Here is a 19,959-nt window from a genome sequence, read left to right on the forward strand (position 1 = left end):
CTCTCATTTGTAATTGAACTGTTGTCTTTCCTGGTCTTTATTTTGCACTGCTCAAACAAGAACATGCATGTATATTGCTGTTTACTCTATTGTAAACACGGAAGCGCGGATTTCATACCAGCAGTAAAATTGAAATCCAGGATTTGATCTTAATCACCGGGAAGCCACAGATTCTGGGCCATGAAGTTTAAGTGCCAAATAAAATTAAACGATTCATTTTATGCCTCACAAACTGACTTTTTAATGAAAATTTCCGTCAACACCGGCCTGGGCACCGGCAGAGTTTCACGTCCGGGGGTCAGTAATTAATGTTTGTTAAGAAATTTCAGTGGATCAAACTTGCCATTAACTTTAATAGAATAGAATAGACCTTCGATAAATAGCTGCACATTTTAGTTGCCGCTCTGCCTGACTGTAACATGATTCACTCACCGAGGCAACATCATTTTTCGTTCCTTATACAATATAAAAAAATCTCTGTTCATCGAAGTCGCTTCAGTTTTTCCATTTCGTTAAGTGGATATTTTTGCTACTGAATTTTCACCAGAGAAATTGTGCCAAAATAATTTGCATCGACACGACGACAGATGAACTCAATTCATTCGGGCGGATCGCATTAATTCATTCGGAATTAATATTAGTGAATTGCCGACGTAAAAGCTGACGTCACACTGACGTTTGTGATCTATTTCCTCGAATTGAACTGTTAGGAGTATATAAGCACCACTTTAATACATAGATTCTAGAAGGACTTTATTCATATAATTAAGTATGCAACGACTATAATTCCCTTGAATTTTTTAATAGATTTGGCGTGGCCCGCTCGTCACAGTAATTCAATGCTACTGGTAGGTAAAGTAAACTATTTACCCAATGTACACGACGAGCTTCCAAGTAGCGCCAAACAACGTGACTCATTTTTCTTTGTAAATTCTCCTCATTTGAGTGAAGCTAAAACTTGTCCATTATTTTCGTTGAAGTTTTATCAAAAAGTGTGGTTTGCTCCGCCAAAACGGAAAGCTATTTGTGAGGGCTGCCTCTGAGAACTCTTGTTAAAAATTTAGTGAATTGGGAGGAAAGTTTGGCTGCTACAGCCTCGCCAACGAAATGCAAAAGACGAGGGTATTCATCGATGAGCTTCTGCCACCGAACAGTGAAGTCTAGTGCCGCATTCAAGCTGCAATTGCATGTGAGTGACCGTGAGACGTCGTGGACGCTCTTTTAACACGGGGAGAGTGCGCTAGTTTTCTAGCTGAAATGGTTTATCAATATGAGAATGTCATGCGAGATGCAGCCTGTTGCAGCAGTTCCCAAAATCTTAACTTATAGTTGAGGATATGAACATAGATTCTTCAGATAATTTAGGACAAGTTACATGGGCATTGTTTTAGATGTTTTTGTTTATAAAGACTACCGTCGCTTAGTATGACGTGATTAAACTATCGCATTCCATTCTCCTCTCAAATCCGATAAAAATTACTAAAAATTATGCATTATTTTGCATTTATGACCCAAAAATCTGGGAATAAAACTCCTGACCCAATTATTTTCTCAAATTGTTCATCAGAATTTTTGAACCTGATGAAACATCATCGCTTATGCTGGTATTTTCATTTACGATGAAAACCGCACCGTGGTATGGCTTCACTGCAAAAAAGTATTGCTAGTGAGAGGTTGACGAAACTGTGGAATCATTCATGATAATTATAAATATTTTCTTACCTAAATTAGTTAAACGTGTGTTACCCGTTCAAGTGAAAAGGGTTTTTGTTCTTTCGCGGAAGACTTCTGCAAGTTTTTAGCTCCAGCCTCAATAGTCTACCAACTGTAGGCTGTCCGGAAGACAATCACTGTACGTGCCTTTGAAGTCGAGAATGACGAAGTTTGAAGCCTCTTAGTTGAAGCATCGAGGTACTGCTGCAGATTTTTGTAAATAACACACGATTTTTTCTTCGGCATCTCAAGAAAACTTAAATAAATGAATTTGGCCAGCGCAAAATAACTTTGTCAGATCACAAAGTTGAACTTAGTGATTAGAGAATGTGCGAGTCCGACGCCCGCGTATAGGGTGCTGTGTACTCCTTTGTTGCTTCAAAAAGCACCTGCCTCAAAAACCTTATTCATTTATCAAAACACTATAAATTCATTTGTTGCGTTTTATACAATTAACGCTCGAGTCTCTCACGACCTTTCATCTTAGTTACATTTGCTAAAAGAATTAAAATTAATTTATTTATAGCGATTTTAACTCGATTTTTTTCTCGTTTCAGACGAAGCACGTGCCTCAGATGACAGGAGGTCCTGTGAAGGATGGTCACGATGACTACAGACGCGGCCTGGCCGCTGGTCCTCCAGGACCTGGAGTGCCTGGTGGCGGTGGCAATGGCCGCGGTGCTCGCTATTATCTTAGACCCGAGTACCAGATTCAAGCCCCCCGACATCACGACCCCACCCCCAGACATGACTACCCTACCCCCAGAGACTACCTCCCGCCTGAGAAACTCGACGATATCTACAACCGTCACAAGGAAGATTTCTTCGGGCAACACCGCATCAAAGAGCGCGACGATCTTCCTCCGCCTGCGGGTTATGGTGGTCCTCCAAGTCCCGATGATCCCTTCGCGCGGCCCCGGCCGCAGAGGCCTCCCACTGACCGCTACCCTAGAATGCCCCAGGAGTACGGCCCGGCTGTTCCCCCTGAGTATCCCCCCATGTATACGCCCCCCACTACGGTTGCTGGTCCCGGACAAGAACGCGTTTCCAGATTGCTCGAACTTTATGGTACGTTGGACGGACGTGGTGCCGTGCCTGCGAGATCTCATTCCGACTTGTACGGATCATTGGACGGTCGCGGATCCCGCCTCTCTGACATTTTTCCGACGAGCGAGGCCGCCCGCTTACGACAAACGGCCGAGTTCCGCAACAATGACGAGACGCGTTCGCTCTCGGGTCGCGATTGCAGCAATCTCGCCGAAATGTATCGCAGACGTGAGCTACCTCCCGCCCCTCCCGAGTATCGCCTGCACGACTACCGCTCGCCGCCCCGACACGACTTTAGGAACCAACAGAAGCCGCCCATCGATCAAGACGTTATTGAAAATCCAATGTACGAAGTGGATCGTCGGGCCACTCCTCGAACCCCCGGACCTCGGACTCCTACCCCGAACCCTCCGACGCCATCGCACCCGCAGCACATGGCGCCCCACCTTCACCACCACCTGGGCCGTACCTCGCCCCGGCCTGTGCAGGAGGTGCGCTACACGCAGGCCATCGCCAAGCAGGAGGATGCCATCAGGTCAGTCACTCATTATACCGTGTAAAATTAGTATACCGTGTCTAATGACTATATTTAATTATATTTATTATTTATAATGGCGATAATTATGCATTATAATCATTATTTATCCGCTACATTCATCTCTGCGAGTCGTGTACCTACATGACTTGCACCTGAATTACTTAGCTTTACTAGTCCTTTTATCTGTTGGAGGATCGAGAATGATAAATTTTCTAAAATCTAGACGAATTTTTAAACTTTAAGCTAGGGAACAGAACACACGCCAGGTGAACGTTCGTCGGCGTCTTCAATGAAATTGGGAACTTATTACCCAATTCATTGTTTTTACGTTTATTGGACACTGGGCAAGCGCACTCGACGCCAAATCTTACTGCCCTTCAAGTATTTTGGGAGTCACTTTGTGTGATATTTTAGAACTAAAAATAATTAAAACCTAATGGTGGTGTAATGGTTTGATTACTGCTGCTTTAATGGTTGGAAATTGATGGAATGAAGAATTATCGGCGAGGTTTTCAGCTGAAAAGTTATACCTCAACACTGCCCAGAAATAAATGCATATTGCATAATCAGTGCTTCCTCGACGGAAATATTCGCTATTGTTTCTTAAGCTTCTGTTAGCAACGACTGTCCTTAGCAACGAAGTGGCCTTGCGTAGTCGTACGAGTTCCAATTTTAATAAAGCAAACCTTGAATATCAAAGGCACTCTTGCACATCTTTGTTTGAAGTTGGGGACTCAATAATTTTGAAATTCTGCATGAAATTGAATTTCTGCGACAAAATTCTGTAAACAAATTTGTAAAGCTACCCAATTAGATTGAGACATTCATTTCCCGTTAGATGAAATTTGTTAGTACACATCGTATAATTCATCGTGAACTTTGAACGACAAATTATTTTGTGAACTTACAGGCTCAATGCAACGCACGCATAGAATGACATCCAGCTTTATTCCGGTAGTCGTGCAGTCAGTTCTATCTAAAGTTTCGTGCTGAATCGGCACTGGTCAGCTTTTACTGCTCGTAGTACAAATTTTTTTAGCAATTCTATCCATTCTAGAACTAATTTACTTTTACCTCTTCCACTGCTGTAGCTGCTCTTAAATAAGTTACCTCGAAAACAGTGAAAAACAATCCCGAACGTGGCAGTTCCCCCACATCAGTTCATTCCTCAATTCGATTTGCACCTGTTAGGGGAAGTAGCTTGGCTCGGCATCAGCATTGAAAAATGACATACCTTCAAGCTGCAGTCTCGAAAACCCTTTATCAAAATTATTTTCCCTCACAAAAAAAAACATAGAACAAATCTTCTTTGTAGTCGATACCTTGCCCTGAACTTCGATAAAGTTTGATGCAATTGCTGTGCCGACCTATGGAACTTTAGGGGCCTCTCTTTTTCAGAAGCTCAAAAAATTACGATGTTACTGCCAGTTGCATAAAAGCCAATTGCCTGTGAAGCTTTTACCGCCTCTATTCTACGACAGACCTTGAAATAACTTGAAATTTACTCCGTTTGGCGAAATAGCTCGTGAGGTCTTACAAACATCGTCCAACGATGCTTGAAACAGTAAGACGCCCAAAAAATAGTCGTAAGTGAAACTTGTTAAGTCGAGAAAAATGCGAACGCAGCATGTTATTGCCTCTCGAAGTGCAGCGACGGGTAGAGAATTGCTTCCATTTCTTGTCTGATGGAGAGTCATCAGATATGCTTCTTGTTTTGCCCATAGAAGAACACGTGTAAGTGGAAAATCGTTTTGACTTACATTATTATATATATATGAACTCACGGAGAGGTTTCACCCTCGGCCTTTTTAATGTAGCTCATTGAATATACTACAATAAAATAGGCAGTTTTCAGTACGAATCTTATTCAACCTTCCCTTGAGTATATGTTTGTCTTTTAATATCTGTTTAATGATACCCAGAATGATACCTGATGTTCAAATTGACTAATTATCAACCTAAAGGTTGATTCTTACGGAAAGATATTATTATTATTTTTCAAGCGTAGATCTGGGTTGATATTCGAAAGAAAATAAATGGAACCCTTTACTTTTATAATAAATGCCGGGATTAATTCCTACATCGAATCTTTGGCTACAATAATTAATTAATTCTAGCTTTTAGAGTCTCTCGTCCTATTTTATGATATGTTTTCCAGGAGGTAGGTAGCTTACTCGCCTCGCATAAATTCTCAAGCATCCGCCATTTCTCTGCTCCTGCGTCATTTTTAAGCGAAACTGCCTGGGAAAGCCAGCGCTTGGCGGTCGCCTTTACAGGGCGAATGGGCCTGGGTTTTTGGCTGGTCATATTAATGGCGAGGAAGACATAAAGATGCTCGAGAGTGTCTACCAGAGCGAGCCGCGGGCGCTCTAACTCTGAGAAGATGTTGACGTAACTCAGAACCCTCTAGCGAGCTAGCCTCGGGAGCAAGCCCTCAGCTTTATGCATGAGACTTCTGAAAGCTTACCGGGACTTTTTCCTCAACGTGGCAAGTCTACTCACCTGCAATGGTATTAGGAAGATATCACTTTGCAAGGACTAAAAGCTCTAGCTTCATGCATGTACTGAACACGAGGAAATGACAGCAATGCTTCAACTTATCTCATCGAACTGGGATAGAAATAGTTAGAAATAGTTGCCTTGATGGTTGTCAGGCAGTCACGGTAGTTACGAACAGAGTGACGGTCACAGCCAGACGTAATCCCTGAAGAATAATTGTGGAAATCAGCTGTGCAGAGTAGCAGTCTTCGCAATGTAGGCTTCCTCATAGCATGTTAGCGTGACGATGTAGGTCTCCTCATAGCATGTTAGCATGACATTGACGCGAAGTAGCGTGACTACCGCTCGTGCCCGCTCACGATGCAATCATTCGAAGCGTTTTGTGAAGTCTTTTTGACGGCGAGAATTCTGTGATGTGGATCCTTAGGAGCTTTACTTAGTACATATTTGATGGCATTTGCGGCCCTTAGGCCGTCATATTGCAGCTAATTAATTTAACAACGCAAGGAGACGTAATATCATCAAATTTTGCAAATTATGTTAAGAGAAATTATTTCTATAGCAAATTTTTTTAAAGAAATTATTTCTATTCGTAACACTGTACAAAAGCAACTCTTCAACTTATTGGGAACTTTTAAAGGATACAAAACTGAACTGGGCAATTCAAGTTGAGTTTACATGTGTGGGATACAAAAATATTATGTCGTTATGTTCCGTTAATCAAAATGATATTTTTTTTCACATAATAGGCATTATAAATGTGAACACAATCCCATGTTTTACGATTGCCAGAGGTAACACGCGAGATAATTTTGCCGCTTCATGAAATGCGACCAAATCGGACACTTGCAACAAGCGACAGATCTATTAAAAATTTTTATGATTGTTTCCATTAAACTCGCTTTACATCACAAGCGCGATTGAATCAGGCCTTTAAAAATGGCGTTTCAATTTGCCAAAAGGATCATCACAGCGAGATCGGGGATCCGATTGTAGGATCGATGGCAAATCCTGTGCCAGATCTGGAGGGAATATCAGACGGCAGAGAACACGATCGCTTACTGCATTTTATAAAGCTGGCTTTGATGTCATCCTTTCAAAATATCGTTTCATGTGAGCTCCTGGCAAAAATATCGTGTATGATTTCTATTATCCTGATACTGTTATCAAATCAAAATTTCAAGTCAAATAATCTATACAGGTCTCAATAAATTCATCTTAAACCTGTTACGATTAACGACCTGATGATCTTTATTTATATTTTATGTATAATGTGAAATAATTTACCATTCGTTGGAATGAATAAGTGACGAAGTTTGTTTCATAATCACTTTCTTATATCATACCAGCCGTTAAAGGTCTCTCGTTAAATTTGTAGTGTAATGAAGTATTAGGGGACGTTACAAGGTTATCCAGGCCGATTTTGTTGCATAGAAACCACTGTTCCCTTTATTTGAGCATCGTTACTTGTTGAAATTTCTGTTCATCATCTCACATGCATATGTGCGTACTAATCACGTCTAGAGAGTCCAACGTAAATGTAAGCGAGCAGCGTGGTTTGCTTGCCGTGCATGTGATTAATTTTTCTACTCAAGAGCATAAACCCCTTGACTTGCGGTTGTTTACTAGCGCCCAAGACGAGGCTCGTCCTCAGGACCTGCAAGATGCATCGCTTACCAAGCCATCTTGTTGACATGCTGCCGCCGGCAACCGCGCTACGGGAATTCGTCTCAATTTTGCATCGGTCGATGCAACCAAAGAACGCTGGTAGTGCGTATTATTTAGACACGCTGCTCGGCAAAAAGAAACTGGGCCATGCGGTGAAAGTGTGCTTATTCAAAATATTTGTTGGTTTACCTGATCAATTGTTAGCGTTTGCAAAAAATTTGGTTAATTGTAGGCAGGATCAACTGCGATAAATAAAATTTTAATCAAACTAAATGGAATTATAATAATTAATAATTTCTGCTCATGCACCTTTTCAATATAATTAGCATATGAAATAAAAAAAAAGATTGTCTGTGTGTTGTTTGATGTGCGGCGCTTATGAAATTATTTCATAATTACCGTATGAAATGGATTGAAGGCTGTCCGTATGCTGTTTTGAGGTACTGTTTGATGTGCTGTTTTCCTAACTTCTACTGAGAAACAATCAGCGGTGAACGTCCATGTAATCACAGCCCATGCGACGAAGGAAAAGTTATCTCGAATTAGTTCACCAATTCCAGAATTTCCTGAAAACTTCCTCAAGTAATCACCACCAATTTCTCCTGGAAAGTCAAGAACTAAAATTGCCTACTTCCTTTGGAAAATTGGTATCCAGTCGAGTGTGAAATTCTTTAATAGAAATGGCCGAGCGAGCATTGCTTTTGTTTGAGGGCGAGTAAGACTCAGGCTTCGTTTGTTCATAAAATAAATTTATGAACTAAGCAAGCGAAGCGTGAGGATTTAGCTTCAGAGAAGAATTCTTATTTTACAGCTCATTGAAATTCATCAGCGATTCATTATTTATGGGGAGACAAGGAAAACTCGAGTAATGAAAATTGAAAAGAGGATTAAATTGGTAGAAGGGATTAAACTCGTTAGCTTTTGAACAACTGAATTGCGATTTACTGAATCGCTATTTCATATTTAATGTCAAACTCAGCTATTTTGAATGTCATTTTATGTCGTTTCACTAAATAGCAATGTAATTATAGTTACACGACTGTTGTAAGTCATTCAAATTTTAGATTAAAACTATTTACGTTACTCACATGATTAACGCATGTTAACAGTGTATCACGAGAAATATTTATATAAGAATTACCATCTTTCTCTGCACTTAGTAATAAAAAGTGCGATATCCTTACAATACATTGCTTATGAATTTTAACTTAACTCACTTTATGAGAAGAGCTCTAAATTATGCTCAATAGGAAGTTATATTATTATTAATATAAGAAGGGCTTTTAATTATGTTCAATAGGAAGTTATATTATTATTAATATAAGAAGGGAAGAAGGGCTCTTAATTATGCTCAATAGGAAGTTATATTATTATTAATATAAGAAGGGCTTTTAATTATGTTCAATAGGAAGTTATATTATTATTATTATAAGAAGGGCTCTTAATTATGCTTAATAGGAATTTATATTATTATTAATATAAGATGGGCTCTTAATTATGCTTAATAGTAAGTTATATTATTATTAATATAAGATGGGCTCTTAATTATATATATGCTCAATATGAAGTTATATTATTATTATTATAAGAAGGGCTCTTAATTATGCTTAATAGTAAGTTATATTATTATTAATATATATAAGTAGGGGCTCCTAATTATGGAAGCTTAGCTTATTGACTTGATAATTTACTAAAATTCATATCACGACGCCTCAAGCGTTTCTATAGATGGAGTTACTAAATAAATTTTATATACACATATCTTTTTCTCAATATTGTAAAATACCTTTTCATTCAAATGAACCAAAATTTAAACTTGAAATAACTAATAAAATGTCCACTAATCCGCTATTAATGATTCAAGAGCGTTGCTTATCTCTCTCCTCTTGTAAATACCTGCATCTTGCTTTGTTTGCGCTCCCTTGGTATTTGTTTAGCGTTTACCCTCAGCTCCTTAAGATTAAACATCAGTTTTGTATTCAACGATCCCTTTGTTATTGCACACTTACCCCTCACACTGATATTGATGGCACTCGCTTAATTGGGTGCATTTTTTCTGAAAATTACCGCGGATTGTTCCCTCCACTTAACGACTTTTCACACGGTCGTGCAGATGGAATTTTCCCTCGTCAGGAAGATTTTATGAGGCCATTGTGTTTGCATTTTCCCCTCACTGTATAAGGGAAAAGAATAAAAAATTTATCCACAAGGGTAGATATCGATACCAAGTGCTAGACGTGATTATTTCGGCCGACTCAGAATATGCCTTTAGATAAGGAGTCGGCCAAGTAGCACGTACAAATCGACCCCAGCGGGTTGAGGACATAACTTTAATTAATTAATTTAATTAGGTTTAATTCATATATTTTATTAATTCATTAATTCCAATATTTGATTAATTTATTCGGGTTGGGAAGAAGTCTGTTAAGGGAAAAAAATAATTTTTGTATTCCATTCTTTCTGGTTTTGTGTGAGGGCATCTGTTTTATATGCATCTTCAAACAATGTTTACATAGCAATTCTCTTTGTTTTTGTTCCACTAAAAGTTAATTACTCCTCACCATTTTTTCCACGTGTTTGTATGCATGTGTGCATGAAGGTCGATGTATATACAAATATACTATGAAGTGGTCGACAATCAAAAATATAAATTGAAGAGGTTAAGATCCTGCTATCCAACTTTATTAAAATCTATATTTTTATTAAGCATTAGGTCCTGTAATTATTATTTCTGTTTTTGTGAATCTCTGTCTTCTGTTTAATGAAATGACATTTCAGAAACTTTGTTATCTGTTTATTAAAATTTTAAAATTGATTAAATTTTTTTGAAAGCATTGAGATCGAGAATAGTTTTAATGATGCTCCGACTAGGTAGACAGTCTTCAAGGTTTGAGGGTTTAGCAACGTAGCGCTCTCAGGTCTTGTACATAGTCTGCAGTTTACCGTATACTGAGTCGTATACTGAGTATGCAGTATAGTTTACCGTTGCGTTTACCGCAAGTCGTATACTGAGCATGCAGTGTAACGTACGCAAGTCTTTCACCGAGTCTGCAGTGTAGCTCGCTCATGTCTTGTACCGAGTCTGCAGTGTAGCGCGCTCATGTCTTGTACCGAGTCTGCAGTGTAGCGCGCTCATGTCTTGTGCCGAGTCTGCAGTGTAGCGCGCTCATGTCTTGTACCGAGTCTGCAGTGTAGCGCGCTCAGGTTTTGTACCGAGTCTGCAGTGTAGCGCGCTCAGGTCTTGTACCGAGTCTGCAGTGTAGCGCGCTCAGGTCTTGTATCGAGTCTGCAGTGTAACGTACGCAAGTCTTTCACCGAGTCTGCAGTGTAGCGCGCGTCTTACACATTATATTTACGAAGTCTGCGAAGATCTGTCGGCGATTGGCAGCATCGATGCGTCTTTGCGAGCAGCTCTACGGCCGCGGATTTTATTCGCTCGTAAAGCATCGTCTGGGCCGTCTATATTATTTGCCGAACTTTTGAATCTTTCTTTATGGTTCAGAGCGAATTTATTGGAGCAGCGCCCAAGAAGCATCGCTACCGTTGCATGTTGCGACTGCTTCGCTGTATATCCAGAGGCCTTGGGAAAGGTGGTCCAAGTGGCTTAAGATTAGTACGACTGGTTTCAAAACTGATAGTTTTGTGAGTTACAGCTAAAATATCAGAGAAGCAAAGAAATTGTTTGCTCCTGTCATGACTCGTATTAATATAACAACTGTGCTGAATGAGTGAATGAATTTCCCTGTATTACTTTAAAACGTATTTGTGAGCGTTGAACCCTGCAGTGAAGTTCCGTCATCACTACTCTACTCAACGTTCGCCATTTAACTAATCAGCACTTGAGCGAATTTTGGCTCAACAGAAACTGTGATTCCGATGATGTCATAATACATGGTGATATGGGGAACTAACCGTAATTGTAATTAATCATAATTAATCCGGCTAAACTATGAAAACTTTGCACATTAGGCAGAATTTATCGGGAATTAAATTACAGGTTTTATGTAACAAGAGGTGCCTGTGGAGCACAATGTTACAGTTTGTAGAAACCACGTGATGTAAATATATTATATTGAGCTACTGAGTCATTTATTATAGTTATGATCACCAGTAAATCACTTGACGCCAGTGATTTACTGGTCACAGTAACTGTCAAGCAGAGCGCTGTAGGCTCACTGCTTCTTCAGCTGCAGGATGCGAAGCAGTGACTGGAATGAGAAGGATACAAAGTAAAAATCTTGAATAATTTTACTTTGAGCTATTCATTTTTTCAGGATTGACTGACAGGCTGCAGCCGTGAATCACGCACTGCTTTATTTAAATTTTTAAATGAAACAAGAAAATATTTTTCCAAGCTCGATTCGTTATGGAGTTATTCTTACATTTATGAGTGTCAAGGACGTATGCGTGACCGACTTTTATCAATATTATCACAGTGAAAGTTTCAATATAATTATTTCTAGAAGTATCATTATTAATTCATATTACATACGCATTGATTAAAGACCTCTAGTGATGTTGAGTTGTATTAATTCATCATCGCATTAATTCATTCACCTCATTCATTATCGCAGAGACGGCCGTCTGTTCCACCAGAAGCTGCTCAGTCCTCGCAATAAACTTGCGCATTTACCCCGCATTCGAGAAAAAGATATTTGTTTTCAACATGAAATTCTTGTCGATTGTCATTAATTCTTTGCGTTTGAGGATCGGTCGATAGCGAGGGAACGTCAATAACAGTTTCGAAGGTCAGTATGCTGGCAAGTCAAGAATCGGTTACGAGTTTTATTCTCAATTCGTTATAATAATAAACCTCGTCTATTGCAAGTAAAAAGAGCCAAATATGTCTGGTCGGAATACATTTAACGTTCACGTGGACTTTATGGGTTATAATAAATTAGTAATTTGTTCGTGAAATTGTTTACATTGTATCAAATTTGGTATTACTATAATGTTTTTATTGGCACCGGTATTGGTATGAAAAGGAGACCGCAACATGCTTTCTGTTATCACTAATTTTTATAGCGTGAAATCGTTTACTAAATATTGTTTTCAATCCACTTTTCCTGTAGCATACGACATTGTCTGGATCCAAATTTTTATCCACATTTAAAAAACTAAATATTTTTTCACACACGATTTCCTGCTAAATCCTTCCATTCCTGGAAAAATCTAGCTTACTCCTTGTCCCTGTATTATATCCTCTATTGTAATACTCCTTTTGAACGACTCGTGGACAAAAATCGTCGAGGTGAAACTGTCCGATTCTTGACACTTTTAAAAGAGCAGTTTGCCGTTTCTCTTCTGTAAATAGATTGTATGAGATAAGTTCCGTAAGCTTAACATAATAAATTGAATTCCTATCACTTTTTCAGATGAATTGCAACTTTATTGTAAAGCGTTCACTAGGGAGCGTTGTACGACATTCAAAATTCCTAGTTTTACTCGATTAAAAAAATTATCCGCGAAAGAAACCGAGTAAGCCAAGGGACTCGGTATTCATAAAATTCATATTCACGGGCAGTGCTCTTGGCCTGAGTTAACACAATTAAAATTTCGTTTTGAACAGAAAAATTTGATCCCGTTATGTTAAATTTATTCTCGATGGAATGAGAAAACACTCGAAATTGAATAAACTCTCAGTACATAAATGATCTTGACATAGTTTAAACATTTCTGATATATTCAAGGATTCAGTAGCTCATTTACATCTAAGTATTATTCTAAACTTTAAGCTTTACGAGCGAATCACATTAATAAGTTAAGGGAGCGTCTGCAGTAAACTTCCTTCGCTTACCTCGCCAGCTAATTGGACGTAACGACCTGACTTCTCCGCTGCCTGATATAATCACCTGACTTCTCCGCTGCCTGATATAATCACCCGATTATAATTCTCCATCGCCATACCCGAGCTTCGGTTTGTCCAATCCTTCCTGGTTAGCTCGCGCCTTATCATGTATAATTGCTCTTGTCATTGCATTCTCAACGCTTTGCATCGTAAAATAAAGTAGTTTGAAACTATAAGATGTTTTCAAGCTCTGTTGATTCATTCACTATGACTCCTGCTTCGGCAATTACATGTTTATTTTTTCAATGATAAATATTGTCTTTTTTTTCTTCTAATTATACCGAAAAGCTGATCGATCATCAGCTCCCAGTTTTAAAAATCGAGTGAAATGTGCAATTAAAATATTTCGTACATAGTTTACGTACGCGCATCGTGAACAATAATCAACTTTGAAAATTCACGGCAAACTTGATGTATGGTTGGCAGTTTTAAGTTGGATCACGGTATTAATAGATACATGTATTGGAAATAAATAATTAGGTATAAACTGTCAAAACAAGATGACTGAGCGTGTCACACCGTGAAAATAGCGTCTTGAACATGAACGATACGAGGTTTATAAGCTCGTGATTTGTTCTATTACGTTGTTGCTGGTAGCTGCTCTCGGGGGATGGGGGAGGGGAGGCTCTCTCTACCCTTCTCTCCCCTCCCTCTGTAGGAGGAGGGTTTGAGGGAGTGTAGGGGGTGTAGGAGGGGGCAGGGTAGGAACAGGGCTGGTTATGACCTTTAAAGGAGAAAGCGTCATTGCCATGTGCGTGTGTTTGATGTGTGCGTGATGTGAGTGTGTGTGTCATGTGTTAGTGTAAGCGGAATCCCGTGCGGTAAAGTAATCGAAGCTTTTGTGAATTGCGCACAAGTTTCCTTTGTAGCAAATGTCACTGCAATTGTTCAAAATTGTTGCATGGCTCTTACGAGGTTTGAATTAAAATATGAAAACTAGAAAGAGTTTTCCTCATGCATGGATTGCTCCTCGACACGCTGTAGTGCGCAGTCGGACACTGGAAAAATGAACGTGTTTTATCTGCGCTTAAAATTTCACAAAACGTGCAGCCTCGTGTGACTTCGCACGGCTGCTTCCATCGCTTAGCGATATTTCAAAATTGTCAAACAACTTCTAGGATAAAAGGCCAAATTATTACCTGAGTTTTGTGGAACGAAATGAACATGTTTCCACATTAGGTCGAGTAAATGGATGGGTTGAAATTCATTTGCATGTAGTAGCATGAATGTAGGTAGAGCAAATTATCATGTGAAAAAATTTATACCGACAAGCGCTTGTGGATCGCCATGAAAATACATGGAGCACATTCATTTCTTGAAGTTATTGCACCTTAGGTGTTAGTGTTAAATTTACTGACTTCTTGCATAATATTCAATCGAATATTTGAGCCTTTTATTTAATTAAATAACTAAATAACTAGAGAAATAAATAAAGCTCACCCCAAAAGACAGTATCGGTCCATCATCATGGAGAACTGTAGTTGCGTTTACAACTCCCACCGTGAAGCAAAGCGTTTTTTCATTTTGTGTTTGACTTTTTAGCGCATTTTCTCATTTATGGAAAAATGCACTATTGTGCTCGTCATGTCCGTCCGTCTGTCTGTCTGTCCGTCCGTCCGCCCGTCCGTGACTTCGCGTTTTCATCGACGAGAAAATGCGCTCTCTTTCAATCACTGCAGTGAGTACTGAGTTATATTTTTTTAATTTGTCCAAGAATTGCAAGCCACTGATTGGCCCGCATTGACGTAACTCCGTCATAGCACAGAGCAAAATTAATTAATGAAATGTTTTACCGGGTTTTGATGTGTTTTTATATCGTCGACAATGGCCCAACATGAGCCTTATCATTTTCATTAATGGTAAACTTACACAACATCGTTTAACCTTCCTCTTATTCACTGCCCAGATGCTTATTTTCATGCGAGAAGTTAGGAGGAGCATTTGAAAATTGTTACCATTTGAAAGAAATTTTTTTCATTTTCCTTTACGTTCCCAATGACTTAACATTTCCGCATGCAGTAAGTTTTCTTTGTTATTTTCATTTATTTTAACAACAGAGGTTCTACGCCCGTTCCTCTTGGAATTGCTACTTAGCATTGAAGCATACATTTCACTCTCAAATTCAATCAAATAGCATTGGCCGGTCTATGGACGGAATTCAATGCATCAGAATTTACCCAGGATTTCGTAGGCAAACGTCGAACAGGTTTTCCTCGGCAATGAGAGTCCGCAGGTGCGGAAATTGGAATGTTGGAATATCTGCGTATGGCGCCGTATAGAGACCAACTGCTTTCCATCTACTCGGCTGCCGCGGTGTGCGTGTTGCAGGGGTAACTCTGAGCACCGTATAATTTTTGATCTAATCTGACCATAGAATAGTTTCTTTGTCTACTTTGGTGGCTTGAATCTCCTATGTCCATCTTTGGCTGTGATAATCGTATTATTTATGATCTAATCTGACCATAGAATAGTTTCTTTGTCTATTTTGGTGTCTTGAATCTCCTATGTCCATCTTTGGCTGCGATAATCGTATTATTTATGATATAATCTGCCTATAGAATAGTTTCTTTGTCTACTTTGGTGGCTTGAATCTCCTATGTCCATCTATGGCTATGATAATAGAATAATTTATGATCTAATCTTCCTATTGGTAAGCTCTGTGTTTATTTCGTTACATGCGTTAAGCTCGAATTTTCTTTCTCATTCTTTAGATAAACTTTACCTACATTGGTGTGTTATTAGTCCAATGGAAGATTGATCTATGTATCATATTAGCAATTTTGCCAGGCTTGGACATTTGCATCTAAATGTGTTCGATCTGCTTTTTTAAACGTCTGAGATCGTTCTACGTCAAATAAACTTTCTGAAATAGATTCTCGCCTGTCATTCTTTTTGCAATCCAACTTCAGTGAGGGTTCTGAAAGTTTCCATTTTCAACTTCCGGATACTTAATTTGAACCAGAAAATGGAATTCCATCTAAAGCTTGTCATCTTCAAACGCCAGAAATTTTATCAGGAAACTTTAAGGGCATCAAAGAATTGGAATTCAGTGTACGATTCGGCGCGCGCTGTGGCGAACTGCCTTTGATCAGAACGCCGACGGTCCGCATACAAATTTGAGCCGCGACGACGTCTGCACTCTTTCCTTTACTGCCGAGCATCCGCAACGACGTCTGCACTCTTTCCCTTACTGCCGATCACTGCGACGACGTCGGCACTCTTTCCCTTAATGCCGAGCATCCGCGACTACGTCTGCACTCTTTCCCTTACTGCCGAGCATCCGCAACGACGTCTGCACTTTTTCCCTTACTGCCGATCACCGCGACGACGTCTGCACTCTTTCCCTTACTCCCGAGCATCCGCGACTGCGTCTGCACTCTTTCTCTTGCGCTCGAGCAGCCGTTATGACGTCTTCACTCCTTCCGCCTTCGTATCTAATTCTGAAATATAATATAGCAAAAAATAGTTCGAATTTCCCGATTCGTATCTAAGTCGCAAGTTCTCTGTCTTGATCGAACGCGGTTTGACAGACGTATCTGCATAATTTAAGCGATTGGAAATCTGCTCACATTTCTAGATCGTGATTATGTTAAAGAATCCATATTCTGATAACTTCTTTCGTTTTTTCATGAAGAAGCAAGAAAGGTTTTATACTCATGTTAAGGCTGTCAAAAGGACCATAAGGACGTACGTAACGTATAAAAGCAGTATCCGCTGAAGCACCACGGCAGTTTTTTCTAGCTGAATAACATTCATGGACTTGCACCTTCATCTTTCATCACTATTATCTTGCTGTAGCCTTATGTCATAAATTATTCAGTGCTGCAGCAGAATTTTGCTCTGAAAACTCCCGCCATGCGTCTGTCGCCTTTTGCCGGGTATTGTTTATTTTATTATTTTTTTTTTTTTTGTGGCTGTGGCTTTCCGCCGTGAAGAATCATGCCTTGCGACTGCCGACCTTTGTCGTGTGAAATCCTGTCTTAATTGCCCCTGTGCATTTTACGTATATTCAGTAGTGCAGCGTTTACTATATTGTTTGCTGCCTTGTGTCGCGTATCTTATCACTATTTTTTTTTGTGCCCTGTACCTTGACTAACGGTTGTTATTCTTGAAATATCTCTAGCAATTGAGTGGTCATTCGTTCTATTTCTACTCATGATTAAGTTAACTACCTATGCGCAATTTGAAATAAATATACAGCTCACTTCTGATTATAAAAGATGCGCTCCCTTTGAAGACTTTGAGGAAATTAACCACAAGTGGATAAAAATTTTGACGATTAACTAGCTTTGTGATCTTAATGGAAATTCGCGTTCACTAATGAAACTTAATTTGCTTTGATCCTTGTCGTTACAGGAAAAAATCTTCTTCCTGAAAAACAAGTTGTTGAAAATAGTTGTTGATCTCAAACGAAATTAAGTGAACAGTTTTACCGTCGTCAGCAATCTTTGCTTGAGTTCTGTCTCTTATCTGTGACTCTGTCTCGCTAGGCTTGTAAAAGTCCGAGTTTATCAGTAAAATATCGTCCTTCTGGTCTGCTTAAAAACAGAGGCAATATACTCGACAATTTTCCAGTGCTGGGTTGTCCCTTGGTATTTTGTTTTTGGCCCATAAAAGAATTTATCTGGTGTATCTTTAGAGTACATTTAATGTTCTAACAATTTGCTTCTAAAATAATAGATAAACCTCGACAATTTACTTTTCTCAATGAAATTTAAAGTAACGTGTCGTAGTGGTGTAGTGATTGTAGTCAAAAAAGTAGTGATTGTAGTCAAATAAAAAACTACATTTATTCACTCGGAATAATGTTCTCATCCTGATGTTCTCATCTCTCTCAAAGATATAGATTTTTTTAACAATTTACGCGGTAATCAATTTAAGTCGACTTGTTCATTATTTTTTGTCACCTTGATTGTATCCTCCGTCAAAGTTGAAAGAAAAAATTGTTTTTGTTTATAACCGAGTCCGAATTTGGCCATCAGTTTTAGTTGAATCAACTGCCCTGTTTATCTCTACCGATGTCCTGGAATTTTTTTATATTTTCAACTTATTTCCAAGTAAATCCTTGATCGATCTGCTCTCGAAACTTTTTTTTTCTTTTAAATCGTCACAGTAATTAACGACGCGGATAACATTCGCCTGTATAGCAAGCTGCCTTCAATCTGAGGTACCCGCGCTCCCTCGCCGCTCATTAGCGCAAAACACAAGAACTCCGTTACTTCATTGAATTTCATATTTATTTACATTTCGGTTTTTAATTTCGACCCACATTTTTTCATATGAGTTTCAATTTTCACTGTTTGGTACCAAGATCCAGGGTGTACTATTTCAGTGAGTAACTGTAAACCGTCTTTTAATTATCGTCTAATTGACTGATTGCATAGATATATGAATGGTGAATTTTCGCGCGTATGAAAGCAAACTTATGCATAACACGTGGCGCATTAAATTAAGATTTTATTTAAACTTCATTGTCTTTAAGGGGAGCGTCTACCCTAAAATTTATCTCGGCTATTTACGAACGGATCACTCTGAAACTTGGTACACATATGTAAAACAGAATTCTAAGACATTTTTGTTCGTGTGAATTTTTCGAAAAAAATGAAAGAAAACGTGAAATTCTTAGAAAACGGCACTATCTAATTACTTAAAGAACTCCCCCACCCGCCCTCCTTTCATGAAATGTCGTGAAATCATAAATCAACGTACAGATATGGCAGTGGTACCGTTGGATAGGGCAGAATGTCAGCTTTAAAATGAGTATAAAAACTGAAAAAGTGAAAATTTTCAATTTTAGGGTAGACGCTCCCCTTAAACTACATTATTACTTCAATAAATACATCATCATCGAGATATTTCCTACCTTGTTTATAGTTAGCCTTAGTCCTTACTTTGATTAATGAATCAACTTTGCTTCATCTATTGTATTTAATAGTAAAACTAATTGCCATTGAGTTCAATAACAAGCTATTAGTATTTTTAACGACCTTTAGGTTATTTATACACCTTTTATCATAGCTCACCTGATAATAAATACCATAGACAAATTTCACAGCTGTCAATGATTGCATTTCTTGACTCTGCCATCAGGAATCACAAATTCGATCGTTCCCGAATCATTTTCCCCGCTAGCCTTCAATGCCTTCATATATCCCAGTCTCGTTGTCCATGATTGCCGGACTGGGGCCATACTTTCATAACTGGCTAAGTGAACGTAAGTACTTACGCTCTATTTTCTTGTCTATGATTGGTGGATTTGGCTTGAAAGGCCGTCAATGATTGGCTAATGAACTTACGATCTCTTAACTTTTTTTGAAAGTATGGGCCACTTATAAAGAGCTCGAGAAAATAATAATAGCTATCCAACTTGTACACATGAATAACATTATCAAGGTGGTGAAAATTACTTATATTTACCGAGATTGTAAAACCTAATAAATCTATTGAAGTTGTATAGATGAATAAAATTAATAGCGCTTGTGAAAGTTACTATAATATCTAACGAGATTGTCAAACTTATAATATCTAGCGAAGTCATAAGAATCAATAATATTAATCAAGTTTTTTTAAAACTACTCACATCCGTTAAGCTTTTAACAGTGAACACTATCTATCATGCTTGTAAAATTGAATAATATCCATACAG

At 38.7% G+C, this 19,959-nt stretch overlaps 1 protein-coding gene across 2 annotated transcripts in view; it reads left to right on the top strand.

The window, feature by feature from the left end:
* The first annotated feature begins 2,272 nt into the window (after positions 1–2,272).
* LOC108670150 (inactive rhomboid protein 1) overlaps positions 2,273–19,959 on the top strand; it is a 55,383-nt gene continuing 37,696 nt past the window's right edge. For both annotated transcript variants that reach the window (XM_018157604.2, XM_047880831.1), the window contains exon 1: positions 2,273–3,295. In XM_018157604.2, coding sequence (XP_018013093.2) covers positions 2,289–3,295 — 1,007 coding nt within the window. In that variant the 5' untranslated portion in view covers positions 2,273–2,288. The remainder of the gene's footprint in view (positions 3,296–19,959) is intronic.

Source organism: Hyalella azteca, unplaced genomic scaffold (assembly GCF_000764305.2).
Source record: "Hyalella azteca isolate HAZT.00-mixed unplaced genomic scaffold, Hazt_2.0.2 contig6416, whole genome shotgun sequence".
Classification (NCBI taxonomy): Eukaryota; Metazoa; Arthropoda; class Malacostraca; order Amphipoda; family Hyalellidae; genus Hyalella; species Hyalella azteca.